This window comes from Alosa alosa, chromosome 4, assembly GCF_017589495.1.
Source record: "Alosa alosa isolate M-15738 ecotype Scorff River chromosome 4, AALO_Geno_1.1, whole genome shotgun sequence".
Lineage (NCBI taxonomy): Eukaryota > Metazoa > Chordata > Actinopteri > Clupeiformes > Clupeidae > Alosa > Alosa alosa.
Genome location: NC_063192.1, coordinates 6,028,172 through 6,048,712, shown reverse-complemented (window position 1 = coordinate 6,048,712; position 20,541 = coordinate 6,028,172). Strand labels below are relative to the sequence as shown.

The following is a 20,541-nucleotide window of genomic DNA, read 5'->3' as shown; positions in this document are numbered from 1 at the left end:
CAATTGCTCAGTTATTTTTTAGTGGAGAACTTCATTGCCATTGCTCTGGTTCAGCCAAAACAAATGTCCTTAGAGGCCTGTAGTCATGAACTATGATTGATGTGGTGCTCTCTGATTGGCCAGTCTGGAGGAAGTGGTCCCTTGGGCCATCATTCATTTGTTAAGTAAAGCACATGGATATCGTTATCATCCCATGGACCTGTCAGTAAATTCATACCCTATTCCAGTAACCATTTTTTGTCTGGATAATTTGGGACACTGTCTGTTATTCTAATTTTGTTGTTTTGAACATTTGTTTTTGGATGCATTCAAACAAAATCTAGACATTTGCTCATTTTTCATGCCAACTGGAATGCCTCTATAAAAAGGGGGAGATCTGTAATGATACACTTTATACAGTTAGACTATTTGCAGCATTGCCACTTCATCCAAAAATGCCCACTGAGTGAGATAATGGTACAGAGTTTCACATACTGAAGTTGGATCTCACCCAGTTTCCTCTTAAGCACTTTAATCATCATTTTCACATTGTTCATTGAGACACAAGAGAGTGCTTTTGATCTCGAGAAAAACAAGTGAAATATGCACGATGATGAAATCTTGGCAAAAGACACAGGCTCGCCATTTTTATTAACCTTGCAGCTCGAGCATGAAGAAATGTTAGCATTAGCTGAGCTGTTTGGTGGGCGGGAGTGAAAGCTTGGCATTGTGGGGAGAGGCTCCCAGTAATTCTTAGGGACGGTTCATTAGAAGCGGCACTAGAAGCAGCACACATCTCCCGGTCGGGCCCAAGTCGCTAAATCTTGTTAGTAAGGTGCCTACCCCTGCAATAAGCAGCCTGATGCATTTGTGTAATTTGGTTTAATGATGTAGATTAATGGGGCAACCATAGTGTTTATTAATCAGAGGGCTCCCAACTGATGATTAATCTATTTTAATTGTGTAAGTCTACTTTACTGGGTTCATGTGAAATTTTACTTGCAGAGGTATTTTCACATTACAATGCATCCGTTGGGGATGGTGAGGAAATTAAGTTATATGCCATAAAAAGGTGACCTATTCTTCTTTGTTTTCTTTAAACAAAGATAAATATTAAATGAGAAGAAAATCCATCATGTCATTGATTCGATTGCTTAGAAACAGACAATCATGTTCTGAGGCCCAGGATGTCACCACCAGGAAATTGATCTTACCTCAATGATGGATTCTACCATGGCCAATGATTCTCCTTTTATGGGTATAAAGGAATGTTTTGCCCTCTGTGTCAAATACTCATATTGAGAGATGCAGTATGGTGACAGTAAAAAGCCTTTTTACTTCTCCATTCATGTTCACATTTCCCCTGAACCTCATAGAGTGAGAACAAGACAGAGAGAGAGAGAGAGACAGAGGGCCAGATGTACGTACATTTGTGAACGTAGCGTTATCAGCGTCATGGACACACCGCAGATTGCGAACGCTGTCAGACCCAAGTTTCCGTCGTATTTATCAATCGTTCAATCCTTAGTGTAAACTGCACCTTTCTCCGCCTTTCTCCGCCCATAAACGCAATTTACGAACATCCACAACTGAACGGCAGCGCCTACATACAAGCGCAGTTGAATGAAGTTAACTGATGACAACATTAAAAAGAATCAAACGTTTAGCGATCATGAAATAATACCATACATGATATGATGTAAACAAGCAGGGAGATAATGAAGATCGGTAGTTCTACTCAAACTACTTGTGCAAGTAGGCTATGGAAGATTGGTCAAGTCTAGCAAGTAGGAAAGTTTAAGTGAATGACTTGAAAGTGAAAGTAAGACATTCAAAAGGCCAAGTTGAGGTTGCTTTTGGTAGTACAAATACTTTCACCACAAAAACTGGTGCTCTAACTAGCTATTCTGTTGTTTTTGAAAGGTTCCCTTATTGACGCATTGAACTGCAATTTGGATTAACACCTGCTTTTACAAGGGGAAGTATTTAGGCGCAGAATACAGTAGACGTGCGCTTTCAGGAACAGTCTTTGTACATAGACCGCGGAATACATTGGCGCTCTTTACTCTTCCCCTCCCATCTTTTTATGCTAAACTCCCACTTTCCCCTGGATCCTCTCATGAATGCATATGCATGACATGACAAACGCAATCTGCCACTTTCAGCTCCCGCGACAGGGAGTTTGCACTTTTACATCATTGCGGTCTGTTTGTACATACCTCGCAATGGTTTTACACGCACATTGCGAAACAAATACACCTGAAGTGGGCGCAAATGCGTTATTACATCTGGCCCAGAGAGAGAGAGAGACAGAGAGACAGAGAGACAGAGAGACAGAGAGACAGAGCGAGAGAGCGAGAGAGAGAGAGACAGACCGAGAGAGACAGAGAGAGAGAGAGAGAGAGAGAGAGAGAGAGAGAGACTTTTTTTCATATTGGACATTTTCTAAAGCACTGTGACTCACTTGATGTTGTTCAGTTTCGCACTTCAACTGGGTTTGGCCAAGCCATTTGAAGAGGTCTAAAATCTGACAGGTTGTGGCAATGTCAGCAAGCTGGCTGCCAGGCAAAATACACTTCAGAGACAACGGCCTTCTGGAGTTGGGTCTGTTTGGTTGTTTGACTTTCTGAGCCTGCTACAGAGTTGGTTAAGTTTAAAACAAAACCTTGGGCACGCCTGGGCAAATAAAACAACTACTGTTACTTTTGGAAATGAAAAGGAATTCATACAAACAGACTAGCAAACATACATTAAAAATTAAAAATGCATTAATGTATTGCATGTCTTCAAATGTTAATACAGTTTATCCATTCATAAACTGTAATTGTGGCACACACCAAGGGATACTCAAACCTTTGATCATCTGTCTGATGATCCACTCTGAGAGTGAAATGGTAGTTTCAGTGTTTCTTTGTACTCAGCTGTGCCTCTGGCACATGTAAAGAAACCTTCAGTGACACTAACAAACCAGAAGAAACGTACAAATCTGGCCTGTGTTTCCCGAAAGTGTCATTGAACGGCTATTGCTGAAAGAGAGACTATGATTTTGAAGACTCTTTGTGCGAGCTACAGTGGTTGTTCAATGATGCATTGCAATGATGAAAGTCATTCTGTAGATGCACCACTGATGACACAGTAACACTGCGAACCAGTAGAAACCTTTACAGATGTGAACGTCTCATCAGACGCCAAGCCCCATCATCAGAGAACATGCACCATCACCCCATGCTGTGCGTCGGCTTTGCAGAGATGGCAGTGGTGCGATAAATAATATTCAAATATGAATTAAACCTCCAGGCCCATCGTCCAAACCGCCATCTCGTGCACTTTCACGGCGCTGGTGTCCAGTTGTGCTTAGTGATGCAGAAAAGCGAGATGGATACGTGCTGAGTCAGCGGTACCTGCCCCCGCCTTGGCGAAAGATGTTCCGTCTGTAATCAAGCCTGTGTTTGGAGTCGCCGGGAATCGTCCACGCTCGAGTTGTCATGGCTGATTTCCTTCTGCTTGGACGGGAAGCTTGAAAAGGGGCAAATAAGCAAGCGGCCGTTATTACATCTGCACACACAGAATAGGAAAGAAAAGGCCCAGAAAACTCTACGCTCTATAAACCACAATACATGACAATTTTAACCTGTAACCCTGTGACCATGTAGCAGACACACAATATGAAAAAAAAGGCCTGGGAACCCTGACACACACATTCTATACTCTAAGACATTTCATGTGCTATTGCTACTGTACCACAGTGGCCAGTCAACAGCCAAGCCTTATACAGCATAATACAGGATGCATTAGCAACGCACAATTGACTGTAGACAGAATCCAACACACATTGCAAGCTGTACACAAGGTCTTTAAATGGCCCTCTGTGCAACAGTATACTACAGTGCATTGCGATTTTGACTTGAAACCAGATAACACACTTTTATGGAAATGTGCTGTACTTCCTTATTTTGCATCAAGCGACTGCTCTTATGGTAGCAGAACCCTTAATTGTCTTCGAGCCCATGCCCAAATTTATATTCCCCACAAATTCCCTGGGAAATGTAGGGTTTTAGTTTCACAGTCGGAGCTGGACGTCGGGATTGGCGGAGGCAGGGCTGAGATGAGATTACAGGAAGCTGGAGAGGTCTGAAATCTCTTGCCGTCTCGGGAGATTTGGGACTCTGTCGGATTTTTTTCACTGGAGCCCGCAATGTACTTGCGAGAAGCTCTCTGCCTCCGATGGGAGCTGGCATTTCATACAAAATAAAAAAAAGACTCGTCAAACTCATGTTTGCAGCAGGCGTGCGATTGGTCCAAATTTGAGCCGGAGAGGGAAGAGGAAGAGGTAGGGGAGGGTAGTCTTATTAAAATTCACCAGAGTGCTGCCATGCCTCGCTGCTTTCCAACTCCTGAACACTGTCAAGTTATGAGCCTGTCCTTCCCCTAAGCTTAGTCATGTCTTTTACCTGCATGTTTACAGTTGTTCATTTAGTTGATGTGTAAGTCCCAGTTGACAAGTACTTGACAAGTATGTCACTGACTACATCAGTATGTGGGTTCAGTTACCTTGGAGAAAAATCCATGGTCGTGTTGTCCTGGATCCTTCTGTCAGTTGAATGGTGGTGAACAAGTGCTATGCGCTGATCCGTATTTGGCTTGTGATTGAAACAAAACAAGATGGATCCTCAACATGTTTTGAACAGAAACAATTTATTTCTAACAAATGTACTTAATGTTTTGCATTTTTTATTTATTCTACACTTCCCTTCCCTCTACATTGATGCACCATGCTTTTAATATACATGGCTGACAAGAGGGCCTGTTATGGCGACAGTGTTTTAAATATTCATGCAGCAGTTAACTGCATCTTGTTAGTTTACCACAACATGACCTATTTTGAAACCCTGGCATACACAAGATTGTGCAACAGGGCATTGCTGAACTTTTAAGTCTATGGGCGTAAGTATTTTTGCCAAAATGGGCTCGATAAGGTTATTAATAATTCCTTATTTGTCTAGTCTACATCCATATACACAATACTGTAGGCAGTCTGTGTTGTTGATTTCTTTTGTATATTCAGTTTTAGAATTTCAAGGTTTTTTTTTTTTTTTTCTTTCTTTGACGTAGGATGCGAAATGAGGTTTGCAAATAAGCCGAATACCTTTAGCCTTGTTTTGCAGAGACACATTGGACACGAGTTCAGTAGAATTCAGTAAATAAAACCCTTATAGTGTGTGTTCATTCCAGTCAAGATTCTCCACCATTCCACTCACCTGCTGCCCATCGATTTGTAATATTTTAACTGACAGGTCACGGTCTTCTCGTCTCTATATGCATGGTGTTATAAAAGGAACGGATATTGTAGTAGCAGCATGCTGTATAATGCCATTGTGATTGATTGCCCAGTCTCCTCTTAGTGCTTCTCAAGGTGCGGTGTGGGGGGCCCTGGTATCTACTCGAGGGATCTCACTGACTGCTATTCGTTTTGACATGGAAATTAGGTTATATTTCAAAAGACAATTCGGAGCTGCTGAACCTTCCGTTCAGATTGATTGTTGGTTGTAATTTCAATCAGGATAATAGGGAGAAGGATTTGGGCTATGACCTTCTCTCAAGGCCAATACATGTAGAATTCATTTCCATGATAATGATAAAGGAATATATATCCTATGAATATGAATCCGCAGTGTGCGAGAAATATATGCTGTTGTTATTGTATCGGAGAGCTCTCTTTTCACTGTAGAGAGTAGCTTTGAAGTATCATTCAATTATGTGGTATAGTGTGGTTATGGTCGTAGGACTAAGGAGACGTGTTTATATTATGCGTTTTCATGAGCAAGACCTTTTGCTGACCTCCACGCTGAATTGCAGATGTGAATTGTGCAGGGTGATTGATTTGGAGTTTGGGAGGGTGATGGATTAAAAGATCCCTGCCTGGTGAGTGGATTTCTGCTCAGTTCATGGTTCTGCTTGTTTAGCTCTTGTACCATGTGAATTTCATGTACAGTGAAGCCTGTCTATACATAACTGAGCATGTATGCATTTAAAGACAGCTGAGTAGGACTGTGTTTTAATCACTCCAGAATGCATTGATGAGCATTCATTCAGCTCTATTCATGATCTCATCCTGAATGCACTAAGACTCAGTGACCCTTAATATTCTTGTTTTTTAAGAAAGATGATGCAATATCTAATATTCCATAATTGGAGTACGGTATTATCTTGATTATTGCACTGGGACTGATGTCCTTTCTGTTACTCAGCCAACACATGGATTTGAATCATGGACACTGGTTTAAATCGTACACTGTTTTGTGTGGATTAAGATAAATTCACAGATAACCTGCAGTATATGTCTGCTCCCTCAATGCCATATCACTACATATTAATGCCATCATGAATATTGACTTATTGTTTTGATTGTGAAATAATATGTCCACTCATCCCTCTGTCATAACGTGGGCTTTATGTATTTTAACAAGGGAGCTGTCCGTGGTTCTGATTAGGTTTTGGGCTGTGTGGCGACAAAACCATAGGAAATGGACGCAGAGCCTGCTTTGTTCTGACTCTGTTAAGCATGAATGGTTGCTCAAGGATGTGGCAGTTTTCATTTAACAGCGGATTTAAGGCTCTGGGTTTGAATGAATCCCCTCGTCATTTACTGATGGCTGTGACCTATAGCGTCCCTGTTCTCCGCCTGAAAGGATTAGTATAGACACACCGAAATCAATGATGGGCTCATTTGTAATAACGTGAAAAGCACTGAATGTTTATTCCCAGAATGCCATGAGCCCTTTATTCCTGGTCCCTCTGCACCTGTGTGTGTAAATGCATCAATATCCATCCTGATGAATTATAGGGTGATATAAACACAAACAAATGAAATTCAACGGAACAAAAGACATGTGTTTGACTAGTGAGACACAGTAAAAGTGAAGCCTCCTCACTTAAAAGTCCTTTAAATGTTGTTTTTGTTATTGGCACTAATATATCTGAAAGTGAAATGTGTGATTGATGTGAGAGTGGTTGTGATATGTGATTGTAGTGAAATATGTGATGGATGGATTAAACAGGCTGGAAACTATTGATTTTAAGAGACCGCCAGACTCTATCCTGTTCAAGTACATCTGTTCTTGGCATGTTTGGGTTTTTGGGGAATAAAGTTTTGCTTCCAGAAAGAACTTCGATCTCCAGCCTGACTCCTGGGGTTCCCAGTACAAGAAATCACAGACTGTGCGACAGTGAGGCTGAAGCTACTCAAGTCTTGAAATCAGACTGTGAAAATTCTGCAAAAAACAGTTTTTTTAACCAGAATACTGTCTTTTAGTGTGCGTTGACCATTTCTGGTAATATCAAAGATTGTTTTGGATAACTATTTCTTCCACCACTCCGAAATGACTTCAAAACCAAGCCTGTCATCTCAGTTTTTAATTAGTCCTCCTGCTTGCATCAGTGCTATTTTTGCTTTGTGAAATCTTCGGGGACGGTGGAGTGTTTTGTTTTGGTGGAGGGAGAAGGGGGTGGGCCAAGCCTCCACTGCCTGCCTGCCTGCTGTCTCACATGTGCAGGAGAGCAGGTAGAGGCTGGGGAGTAGCAGGCTCCCTGGGAGAGCCCAGATGGTTCCACAGCAGCAGCATTAGCCAGCAGACATCTAAGGGAACCACTTCCTCCTCCCAGGCCTGACTACGACTGCCGTAATTGCCCAAGTTTTTACCCCAACTTCTGTGCTGCTGCTGGTGCTGAAGTACAATTAATGTGCTTTCCACTCGCGTGCACACACAAAGACACAGACGGACTTTGTTTAATGTGTGCAAATGGGCACACACACACACGTTTGCACAAAGACATTATCTGTATACACACTCACTAACATACTTGCACACACAGAGAGAGAGAGAGAGAGAGAGAGACAAAAAGAGAAATTCAAACTGATTATGATTAACACACACACTCATTTGCGCAAAAATAGACACACCACACACATATGCAGAAGCAGAACACATGCATGCAGATTCAAACACACACACACACACACACACACACACACTGTCAATCCAGAGCTCAAAGAATAGGATATTATATACAGCATATATAAGATATGACATAAGATGGCGTGCCCTGTGCATCACTCGTAAAGTTTACTGTTCCTCTGTGGCTTCACGGCTGATGGCACTGGCGTTCCCGCCGGGCGTAGGCTGGCGTTTACCAGGGACTCTGTGGCTTCTCCCCTCTGAGTGGCACAGCAGTCATTTGAGAGCATGAATGCCTGACTGGACTGACTCTGCTGTTTGAGTATTGGACTGTACATTGTTTCCCAAATCAGACCTCGATGTTATTTGTTTGTTTGTTTGATGGTTTCTCTGTTGCGTAGTTGTTTTGTTGTTTGTTTGTTTGTTGACCTCTGTCCACAATATAGGTGTTTTCTTCTAATTGCCACTGCTTGTATGTTTGTGTGTTGTTATACTGAAGGAAATGCCTCTTGTTTAGTAGTGGGTAAAAATGTACTCTATACTGTAGTTAAGAAATAGTAGATAAATGGGCCTAGGATGATATGGCTACTATGGCAGGATTTACTATATCTGCGGTCAGACTGAATCTTATTAAAGCCTTAGACTTCACTTGTGACCCAAGTACAAGGGTGTAAATCCCCTCTGAAAACATAATATTGGCTGCATGCCATAAAATGAGGATGAGGCTAGAACCCTGTGTCCAAAATGAGGATGAGGCTAGAACCCTGTGTCCAAAATGAGTACCATAAGTTCACTCTCCTGTAGCTTTGGGCCCAGGGCACTGCTGCATTATGAGGCTGCACACTGTAGCTCACATTCGGCTCCGTTTATTTGTTTGTTTTATTACTTAGCCAAGATGCTTTGTGTTCTGGGGGCTTGCAGCTCGAAGTCACACGCTGTGACGCCGACCACGCCGTGGGTCAGACGTCTCCGTAATGCTTAGCGACATTCTATGGAGGCCCCATGACTACCCAGAGCTATGGATGACTCCTCTGTTACAGCGGTTACGTAACGACACTGGGCATGTGCTTAATGCTGTCCTTTTCAAAATCATGAAAGCAAACCCATAATTATCCCTTTTCTGCAGTGTTTCAGAATGGCTTAACAAATATTCTGTTTGTAATGATGTTATTATATACAGCATATGTGTGCGTCATGCTTTGGTTCAATCTGTTTGAGGGCTTTTCTATTCTGCTCACTGACGTAGCCCTATCTGACTAATGTCCCCTAGACTAAATAGAATAGCCATCAGTTCAATAGACAGCATATTTTTGGCCGGTGTCTTGGCGACACGACTATAGCGGTCCTCATTTCCGCGAGGAATGAATATTTCAGGCCCACTGCCCGCTTGCAAGCAGATTCATCAGCAGAAGCACAGTCACGGTTATTAGAGTTCTGACATCATTCGTTGCCCAGAACCATGCCACCAAACGACGGACCAGTTCTAATTACTTAACGCGGCCACAGTTAATCCAGCTCTTTTTTTTCTTAAATGAGGGCAACTAATTGCTTGGTGGTAATATTCAGCCAGAGTAATCTTTGTTGTGACGTGTGCATGTGTTGTTCTGTAATTCTCAGACTCCTCCGAAGCTTTAATTGCCTGCCTGACTGCATATTTTATCTGCGTTCATAAAATGTAATTGCACAGTCACTGATTTATCTTTGTTTGTCTTCTCTTCTTCTGCCTGTGTTTACAGGTTGCAATGCGAAAACACAAAGATGGTCAGGTATGTTATAACTTCATTATGAGTCCATGCCTGTTGTTCTGCCATGTCATTATTCACCCAACATGATTTTGTTATATTGTTATATTGATATTTTCAGTGTTGTATTTGTGTATTACATTTTGTCACCGTTTGATAATATATTATTTTGTATTATTTTTACATTGCCTCTGAGCGGTCTGTGAGCACTTTTCAAGCCTAGATCTGCTCCAGCAATAGCTGCGGCATTCTGTTTTTGGGTAGTCTGTACGTTTGCACGTCAGGTTGTATGTATGTCTTGTCTGCCCCAATCTCGTGAACACGATATCTTAAGCACGGTACAAGGCACGTGCTTCAAATTTAGTATGAATGTTCACTTGGACTCTAAGATGAACTGATTCAGTTTTAGAGGTCACTGTGACCACATGTACAGTATATCCCATTCTCAATCTCAATACCTTGAGGCAAGTGTGGTACAAATGTTTACGACTCCAAGATGACCATATGGATTTTTTCCCCCTTAAAATAATGTTTAATGGTACATTTAATGGTACATTTAATGGGACATCACCATCGCCATAGTCTGAGCGGGGATTGGGCAAACTGCACTAAGTAACTTTGGCTATCGGGTAGGATCACTTAACTGAACAATGAACGGTCACTTGGATGTCAACTGGTTCAACTTTATGGGTCAGATATCACAAATCAATTTTATTTATTATATCCCAATAAAATCAAAACTGTAGTCATCACCTAACAAACTCTAACAACCATCCAATCAGAACAAATTAAGGCCAGTCATGTGATTTCCCACCACCATACCTTAAAACATGTCTCATACAGTATAAGTATATCATCACTTTACCAGTCTCCTGTACTACTCAGTTGGAAATACACTTTCACTGAATATGAAATGTTTCTGACCGCAAATGATTGTATGGAATCACACACATCTATGCGGACACCACAATGCACCTACAATACACTTTAGGCTTTTTGTTATTCTATTATTAGGCATGTATTACACGCCTCACCACACCATTGTATGCTAGCCAAAACTTCACGGCTATGTGGAGGCATACCACTGCGAGGCGGTAATTCTAGTTTCAGCTGGCTTTAATTTAGTCCATTTAGTTTAAATAAAAGATTATGTTTTTTATGTGCTATCATTTTGATTTAATATTAATGTTATACCAGCTAACGTTGCCGGGAGACAGAAATATGTGTTTTAATTTCCCGTATCTCAGTCGAAATGGCCGTGGTATAGGGCCCCAGGTAGTTCAGTTCTATTTCCCTTTCACTTCAGTGTCCTAGCTTAACCTGCACTGAGCACAGAGCAGATATCCCAAGCCAAGCGGCACGCTTTGTAATGGCCGCGTTGTGTAATTCAGTGATGCAAATGGGGCAATGCCTGGTTGAGACAGCAGACATGATGTGTTTTGAAGAGCTATCCGCCTGCAACACTTCCAGGTGTTCATCCGTGGGTCTTTCTGTATGAGGGCCAGAACTAATGAGAAAAAAAAGACTTTCCACACTGGCAGTGTGGTTTGGTTACCTTTTGATTCCCCATGTGCACAAACCCCTGCCCGTACCTCGGAAGTGTGCGTTTGTAAGCCCAGCATAATTCCATCACGGCAATCAGAGGTGGGATTAAAGGCACCACTCAAACAGATGGCTTTCCGTGGCCAGTGTTTGGAAATCCTCAAGAGAATACACTTCTGCAAGTAACTTTGTATGAAGTGTTGTTCCTCAGTACTGTAGACTGATTAATTAGAGGACTCCATTTACACTGTGCATTTGAGTCTGTGGCAGAGGTGTGATTTCATGTTATTTTCCTAAAGCTTTCATATTATTTGGCTATGATGGGGAATTTCACCTGGACCTTACAGCATCAGATATTTAAGTTTACCAATACAATGTCACTTAATGCAACTGAGCTGGTTAGGTGATAGCCTGCTCCTGTTGCTTGGTAAATGCTCAGTATTTTGTATGAGCCTAAAGTCCATTGAAGTTAGTCAAGGGGGTTTGCATAAATAATCTTCCTCCCTCTGGACTGTGTCCTGATGCTCAAAATGGAGAGGGGAAATAGAAAAACACGTCATGGTTAGGGAGCTGTGTGTGTGTGTGTGTGTGTGTGTGTGTGTGTGTGTGTGTTTGTGAGGAAACAATAGTGAATCATGCCAGACTCACTGACCTTGTTTTTCCCCCTGCTCACGTCTGTGCTGGTGTGTTTGGCGTTCGTTCACACAGTCCCAGTGATGTTCCCTGAAACGCCACAAAATTCAGCTGCTGTTGGCAGACAGGGGCACTCCCTGTACCAGTCCCTCCCTGAAGGGGATCCCTAGACAGCTTAGTAAATCACAACTTTCACAAAACGTTAACAAATTACACTCATATTTTATTTACTCCAACCGCAGATGCTAAGGATTAAGGAGGCTCCCTCTCCTCAAAACGTCATTCATTGGAGATGGATTTTTCTTTCTGAGAGCGAGTCTTGAGTGCTTTTCTCCGACTTCCTTTTCTGAGAGGGTATCTGATCCAAGGCTGAAATAGAAGGAGGGTGTATTAATGGAAAAGGGACAAAGTGGTCCAGGGGAGATGCAGCTTAACTCTGCAGAGGCAGCAGTATTTCTTTCAGAGCCACACCAAAGCTAAACCACATGAAAACTGCACACAAGTGCAAACTGCTGTTTCTGTTGTTTGTCAACTTAGTTCTCCTTGAAAATCATAAGGCAAATAAACAAACAACAAATAAATAGACACACGCACACACAAGAACAGATGGCAAATGTAGGGAGACATTTACTAATGTAACATCCGTCAAGGGAAGGACAGACGACACACACACACACACACACAGACTTACTTTCCACTGGTGGGTAAAGCAGATGTGTGTGATGCTTAGCATAACAGAGGCCTAAACGAAGTAGGAATTATCTCTCCTTTGTCTTCATGTAAATAAGCCACTGGATCAAAAGATGTCGTCTTCAGCTCGGTGCATTCATTTTGTTTAGCTGACACCCTGCCAAAAGGGTCATACCTAACTTAGCCAGCAGACAAAAAAAGGAAAGAGTTTAAATATGATATTCAGCTTGGATTAATAATAAATGCACCTAAACAGGTGAAAATGGAACAAGATTGTTTTTTTTTTTTATTAGCTTGCTATTAGTCATGGTCTGTGAATGAATGCAGAGTGTGGGATGATTTGCAGTGTATTAGCAGCCCCATGATAATCGGATGGAAAGCCACAAATGGAAACGATTGCATCTTAATACTTGTGCATTTCCTGCGGCTCCGCTGTAATTCTGTGCAAATGTGTATCGGGCTCTGCTCACTCTCGACTCAAAGCAAAGGTTGTGCAAGTAACTTAGATGAAGGAAGGATAAATCTGAACCCTTAATCACATCTTTAGCTGACCGTGGCCAAGGTCAAACAAACAATGTTTCGCGTCAGTGGTGTGTGTGTGTGTGTGTGTGTGTGTGTGTGTGTGTGTGTGTGTGTGTGTGTGTGTGTGTGTGTGTGTGTGTGTGTGTGTGTGTGTGTGTGTGTGTGTGTGTGTGTGTGTGTGTGTGTGTGTGTTAGGGGTATGGGTGTGTGTACGGTCAGTCTGAGGTGCCGCACGAGAGACAAATTGCAGGGTTTTCCGGGCGGCCCGTGGCTTGAGCTTTTTTCCCTCCTGCATGCGTAGCCTTGTTTAATGAGGGTCATGACCTGGTGGAAAGCACTGATTGGATGAGGGGCAGTGCATACAGGGCCTCAGGTGCCAATCGCGTCAGGTGAGGGGGGGGGGTATTGCTAAGGTCATAGCAGTCTCGGAGATGGAGTGAGCCATGCTGTTACCACATTAAGGCTGTCCACACAGATCACACAGAGAAATATGTTTTAATACAAATGCCATGTTGGGGAACCTTCTAAGAACCGCACCTGTTTATGATTATGTTTATGGTACTTAGCAGATGCATTTATAGCATTAATATCCCCCCTGGACAGATTTTCATTTCCTCTTGATGCAATCAGGATTTTGATAACTATACTGCTCAAAAAATGTAAGGAAACACTTACAGTTTTCCACAATTGTTAAAACACATTTTTTTAAACCTTCCACCCTTTTCTCCATTCTCAAACTACATTCACAGAATGTCTGACAGTTCTTGCAAAATAAAACACTCGCCTCAAAAGTTTTACTTGTCAGAGTACCGATCCAGTGTATGATTGAAGTATTCCCTTCATTTTTTTGAGCAGTATACAAATGGTTGCCTCAGTGGAAAGCTGGCCACAGCACCGATTGGGTGATGTGTTGTGTCATGAAGATGGTGTGTGTGTGTGTGTGTGTGTGTGTGTGTGTGTGTGTGTGTGTGTGTGTGTGTGTGTGTGTGTGTGTGTGTGTGTGTGTGTTGATGTGTTGATGTGTGTTTTCAAAGATCACACTTGTTCTAAGACCAGGCTATATGTTAGTATTGGCTCTTGAAAAGAAGATGTTGTAATCTGAGCAGAAATCATGAAATCTCAAGCAAAATAATCATGTAGTCTAACAGTTGGACACTCCCAGTCTTTCGGATTATTTGCCGTACAGTACTTGCGTGTTGTCTTTCTTGCTTGTGATGGGGCCATTCATGAAGACCCATGTTGTCTGTGTGCATTAGACATGTGACAAGTGCATCTGACTTACAAATCCACACAGACCCTCCACTCATGCCAGTAATGTCGTTTGTGTATAGACCAGTACATACCTTTGAGTTCTGTACATGCGTGCACTTAAACTTGGCCTCTGAAGAACACTGCTTGACTGTGTCCTTGAGAAGAAGACTTGTGTTTGCATCTCTTGCTTTCACAGTAAGCCCACAGGAATAGAAAAGAGTAGGACAGACAGACCAAGGATGTGTTTTAAGCACACAATTTTGAGGAATGGATGTCATTTTATATGTGTGTTTTAAAACTAATCGTAAACTCGGTCATGAACTGATAAATACTGAAGAAATGCTTCATCGTGCCACATGAGTGGATTGAATTCCTCTTCCATAAATGGCATGTAGAAAACCTTGCTGTGGTTTTAATGTCCACTGTTTCTTTTTTTGTCTTGTGAGTATTGATTCATTTCTATAGCATTCCGTGTAAATGTAGCCTGTGCTGTATTTTTAGATTTAGTTCTTATACTCTGTACTGTAGTGGTCCATACAGTGGACAATATCCTAATCATGAAAAGCAGACATAGAGCAATGCAGCATTTCAGCTCTGTTTCTTTTAAACTGCGCTTAATGACCAATCTGTGATAATATAATACAATCTAATGTATATTTTAATACTGCATGTGCAGATGTTTGGAGGCATGATGGGAGGCATTTTCAGAATATGGAGCCGTAATAGGCTAATCATTCTTGTTCTAGAATTGACAGATAATTAATGAGGAGTCTGCAATGAATTTGCAGAAACCACATGCCGGATGCATTTGAAGTTTGATGTCTGATTGTTTCAGATGTCAATTTTAAGGCCTCATTACTGAAAACTGATGATGTTCAGTAAAATATCCTGGTGGTCTTTGTGCTGCTGTAGAAATGCATTACAACTTCACTGCATCGGAAATATATCAGATAAATAAATCAATGTGTAATTTTACAATCTTCACTTTTTAAAGTTTCATTTTTGCTCTTGTACAGAAAAATGGATTTGAAGCTTTTAAACCTGCATATTTATGGCCTCTAACAGCAACCAGGATTTATCAATGGAGAGACACATCATTGAGGAGGTGTCTCCCTTTTTGTCACTTCCCCTCCTTCTCTTTACCTCTCTCTCTCTCTCTCTCTTTATCCTTCCCTCTCTTCCTTTCACCCCCACATCTCTGTGCTTTTCTCTTATCCTTTCTCTCTTCCTCCCTCTCCCCTCACTCTCACTCTCTTTCTCTCAGGAGAGAAATATGGCTTCTAAGCCATTGGCCCCACTTTGCCCGTCATTAACACTGTCATGAGACAGAGCGAGGACATGTTTGATTTGAGGGCTCCTGGGTTCATGTTTATCCCCACACCCCAACCTTCCCACATCCGACAGGCAGTGTCAGGACTCAATGGGAAAACCTCAATTACCCCCCCCTCCCCAATTACTCATTCTGATACACCAATTAGGCTCCCACAGGACACGCTCACCATGTCTTTATTGCCGTCGTTCGTATTTGGCCTCGGGGTGTGTGTGTGTGTGTGTGTGTGTGTGTGTGTGTGTGTGTGTGTGTGTGTGTGTGTGTGCGTGTGTGTGTGTGTGTGGAGGCGTTGGGGGCAGATATACGGGTGTGCAGGGGGAGGGTAAGTGTTAAAGGGTAGATGTGTGTGTGTGTGTGTTTTCGAGCCAGGTGTATTGGCCGGGGATTTAACAAAAAAACTATTTTACACCTCCCTCGTTACCTGTCAGCTCAGTGTAAAAGGGCTCAACCCCACAACCCCTCTCTCATCCATCTCGCTGCTGGCGTCAGGTGCTGAGCTACTGCTGCTGCTGCTTCTGCTCCTGCCCTCATTTCTTTTATCCCTTCATCCATCTCTCTCTCTCTCTCTCTCTCTCTCTCTCTCTCTCTCTCTCTCTGCCTCTCTCTCTCCCTCTCTCTCTCCCTCTCTCTGCCTGCCTGCCTCGCTCTGCCCCTTTCTCACTCTTCACACCCCATTTGTTTTGGCATGGATGTGTCTGGCAAAAGGCCTGGACCTGCAGACGCCATTTTGGTAGCTATGGCTGGAACACCTACCATGATGGATAGCAGGTTGTGGGTGGCTGTTGTTTTAGCCAGAGAAAAATGGCTGAAGGAAGTTTAAAATGGCAATGTGATAATGTTTTGCCATGATGAACATGATTTGTTGCTACCAAACTAGATTAGCTTTGAAATTTCTCTGTATAAATTGACACTGCTGAAAAATGGTACAACTATGTCGTATAATATGTCTATTGTGTATGCTTATGTATGACCAATAATGAATATAGTTTAAAAAATAATATGTGTAATGGACAAAAATATAAGAATTTGTGTTTATAATTCGCAACATCACACGTTGATTCAGAACGCTTCATTTGCCATTAGAGAAGTGGTTATTCAACAGCCCAGTCCTGCACTATTTAACAGGAAGGCTTCAGAATGATGCCAAGGCTGTTGAATATAAATGTGTTTTTTCCCTCTGCTATGTTTTTTTTCTCCCTGAAGAAGACACGCATCTCTTCCCCTGGAAGCCATTGAAAGCCCAGGCAGTCTCATATCACCAGTGTGCAGAAGACCCTTCCCATGTCGCCAGTGGAAGTCCGCTTCTTTTGGGTACAGTGAAACACTTTTCTATTCCTCTTCTAAAACCATCATTGTCAGTGAATCAAGTAGCATCTTGTGTTTGTGAGATGTGGTTGTCAGGAGGGCCCACTTTTCACAGCTACGGATGAGAGACTCGTATAGATTATCTAATTTTCATTTTACTTTTAAATGAACGCATTGTACTGATGTTGGTTTTCTCAAACAGAAGTAAAAAAAAAAACTTGGTTGTTTGCTGTGTTCATATTCTTGGGTTTGTCCCAAACATCCTGAATTCTCACGGCGGCCATTTTGATCTCCTCTATAAACTCGTTGAGCGGCTTACATTTTCACTCCCCACTCCTATTCAATTACCCGCTCTCCTCCAATGCGATTTGGCACCAATATTACATCTGTGAGCAGCTCTAATTTTATAAGAGGCAGAAGCATTCTTCAGCCGAGTGTCGAGGCAAACAGCTGGGACGGAGTAAAAGCACAGACAACACAACCGGCTACAATGGGCTGTAGGCTTCACAAGGTTTGCCCCAAGATGGCATCGCCGCCTTGTGATCTCCATCCATTTGCCCACACTAATTTGGAGTTCAAATTGAAATTAGCCTAGTTGCTTAATTTTTAAGCAGGGCAAAGACTATTTTAAGCCCAAACAAATCTGCAAATGAAAATTTTGTTGTTTGTTGAGCAGCAGGCCTGTCATGCTCTAAAATATTGTGCTGTGTTTTGATTAAAAAGAGGTTCCAAGATTTGTTTTAATTCTCTGTAGTTATGTAGAAAGATGTGTGCATAATAAAGCTATGACACAGACAGCCTGTAGTTTTGCAGTAGGGACAAAATGTCATTGTTAATTTGACTTTGTTGTGTCTTATAATAGTGAGTTGTCATTTTCTGCCTATTTGTTATTCACACAGACATGCTAATTATGCTAATGCTCTGTTCCTGACTGCTGACATGGCACAAATTCGCATTAACACTTTAAGACGTGTAGTTTTTATATGAAATGCATCATTATGCACACATTGGTGATACAATACATCATCTTTACAGTATATTATGTATTTTGTCTATTACCCATAATGCTCTGTCAGTATGAGCAATGTGTTCTCAGTTGTATGTGGAACTTTCACTTGAACTTAAGGGTACTGTATGAAACAACAGAGTGTCTGGAACCAAATTCTGGTCATTTCACATATGTAGAAAGTTCAGGAACTGCATGTTTAGATACTGCATGTTCTGTCTGAACCATGTTCAGCTGCAGGTGTAGAGCGGTCATGTTGCAGTTATTCATGTTGTTGTCAATGGTTCAACCGCATTTTATGATTACTCAGCCATACCGTATACCGTACACCACAAGTTCAGGAAAAAAAACACACAGACGTAGCCTCACCAACAAAACTGCATCACTGATGATAAAAAGCCTGTCCTTTCAGTGTGGTTCATGCATACATTTCCCCTCGGGGATTAATAAAGTATCTATCTATCTATCTATCTATGTATGTATCTATCTATGTATGTATGTATGTATCTATCTATGTATGTATGTATCTATCTATCTATCTATGTATGTATGTATGTAAATGTATGTATGTATGTATATGCAGAACTGTCTTTCAGTTGTGCATATGAGAAGATGTACTGTATATTCTTACATTCTGTAGGCTCATGTAATGTAATACTCTTTTTATTCTCTAAAACTAGTCAAAAGATTATATTTTTGGTGTTTTTTTTTTTTTTTTTGTATCAAGTTGAACACGTTCTGTCATAATATTGTTTCGGTTTAATGGAAGCTATAGAAAATAGCCTCTGACTTGACTGTAGTCTTGGCTGGCATTTTTATGACTGCTTCATATTAACATTTCAGAGATAATTAGCATAATTGTGGGTTTTAAAATGGGGAAGTCTTTCAAGCCAAACAGAAAGGCTTTGGTCTTTGGTGAGTTCTCTTTTGTAATCTTCCTCTTCTTCTTTCGACGCGCTCTCTTCTACGATGACCTCAGGCGAGCGGGAGGGGAGCGGGAGGCGAGCGGTGCTCTGGCTTTGTTGTAGTCATGAGTGGAAGTGGGACGGTGTGGCAGCGACACAACTGGGTCACCGTACTGCGGCGCGTTCCTCTCACCATGGCAACCGATGCCGTGAACGTGTGCGGTATTTATATGCGACTCTGCCGTTCTGGAGCAGACTTCTCCCAAACACCTTATGTGGTGGCAACAGCATTAGTTAGCCAAGAGCTGAGCCACACGGAGGAACAGAGGAAGAGGTAAAGGAAGAGCACAGCGCAGTCCCTCTCTCTCTCCATCTCTCTTGCTCTCTCTCTCTCTCCCTCTCTTTCTCTCTTCCATTCTGTCTCTCTCTTGCTCTCTCTCTCTCTCTCTCTCTCACTCTCCTCTTCACTCTTTCACTCTCTCTCGTTGAGGTTGCCCAGAGCGAGGTTGGGACAGTGCCCAGGTCCTCAGCACCAGTGGCCTGGGGAGGTGGTGGACGGAGGAGGGAGGGTGCCTATCGCTCTCCCCCACTAGGGCGCGAGTCATAATGGCGTGGGTCGATCGCTGCGGCTGTGGTGCGGGTCAGAGGTCAGCGAAAGCCATAAATCTCGTGCATAATGTAGCTGGCAGTGGGGTCTCTGTCGAGAGGTGAGGAGGTGAAATTGCAGGTCCAGCTCCGCCAATAATTTTCTTGTCGGGAGGAAGATTGATACCATAAATAAGTCTTCAATCAAAACAGAGAGAGAAGGAACCAGAGGGGGAGAGAGAGAGAGGGTGTGTATACTGTGTATTTATTCTTTCTTATAGTTAGAGAGTAAGTGGGATTGGGGAGACTGTGCTGGGCTGTGTGCTTTAGTGATTATTGATTTGAGAGAGTGGTTTCTCAGGGAGTCTGAGAGTTATGTCTCCTCTCCCTCTTGAGACTGCTACAAAGACACGCAGGCAATGGAACGGAGCGTGAACAGTGCAAAGCCTCGGAGCCACAGTGATCGCAACCGCCGCTGTAACACGGAGAGGACAACACCCACATGTGAGGCGGTGGCAGAGTGATTGCATTCTGGGACATAAGAATGAAAGCACTGTGTATCGACTACAGTACGTGAAGAAAGGCCTGCAGGGAGGCTGTGATGATCAGACCGTATATACCGTACAGTATGTGTGTGTGGGATGCACTGATTGCATGTATGGATCCCTGATGGAGGGGCCATATGTAGAAAATATAGCAAAGTCATGGAAGAGTGATGGCATCCAGGGATGGATGAAAGGACAGTGACACAGTGATTGCATACGGCAACGGGACTGATGCATCTGCAGAACAGGGAATCTGAAAAGACAATATATCTATGTTAAACCTATGAACGTCCCTGCCTCTGCATTTAAGCACTAAATTGTAATGGTTTACAGTACAGTATACCTCAGACTGGCACGTTTCTGTAGCACTTTTAAGCTCCAGTGAAGCAATTCAATTAAACCTGACCAGATATGAAAATGCCCGTTTTTATTTACACCAGGGCCGGGGGATAAGTGGGGTTGTCAAATTGCCTTTATCCGAGGAGGAAACCCAGGCAAACAGTGATCTGAAGCAGCTTGTTAAAGGAGCAATCTACTTCCAAGGTCTGTGT

The 20,541-nt window shown here is 42.4% G+C and overlaps 1 protein-coding gene across 5 annotated transcripts in view; it reads left to right on the top strand.

The window, feature by feature from the left end:
* LOC125294036 (IQ motif and SEC7 domain-containing protein 1-like) overlaps nt 1-20,541 on the top strand; it is a 121,298-nt gene that overhangs the window by 6,124 nt on the left and 94,633 nt on the right. For all 5 annotated transcript variants that reach the window (XM_048242385.1, XM_048242384.1, XM_048242390.1 and 2 more), the window contains exons 2-3: nt 9,671-9,700; nt 16,848-16,955. In XM_048242385.1, the coding sequence (XP_048098342.1) occupies nt 9,671-9,700; nt 16,848-16,955 (138 nt within the window). The remainder of the gene's footprint in view (nt 1-9,670; nt 9,701-16,847; nt 16,956-20,541) is intronic.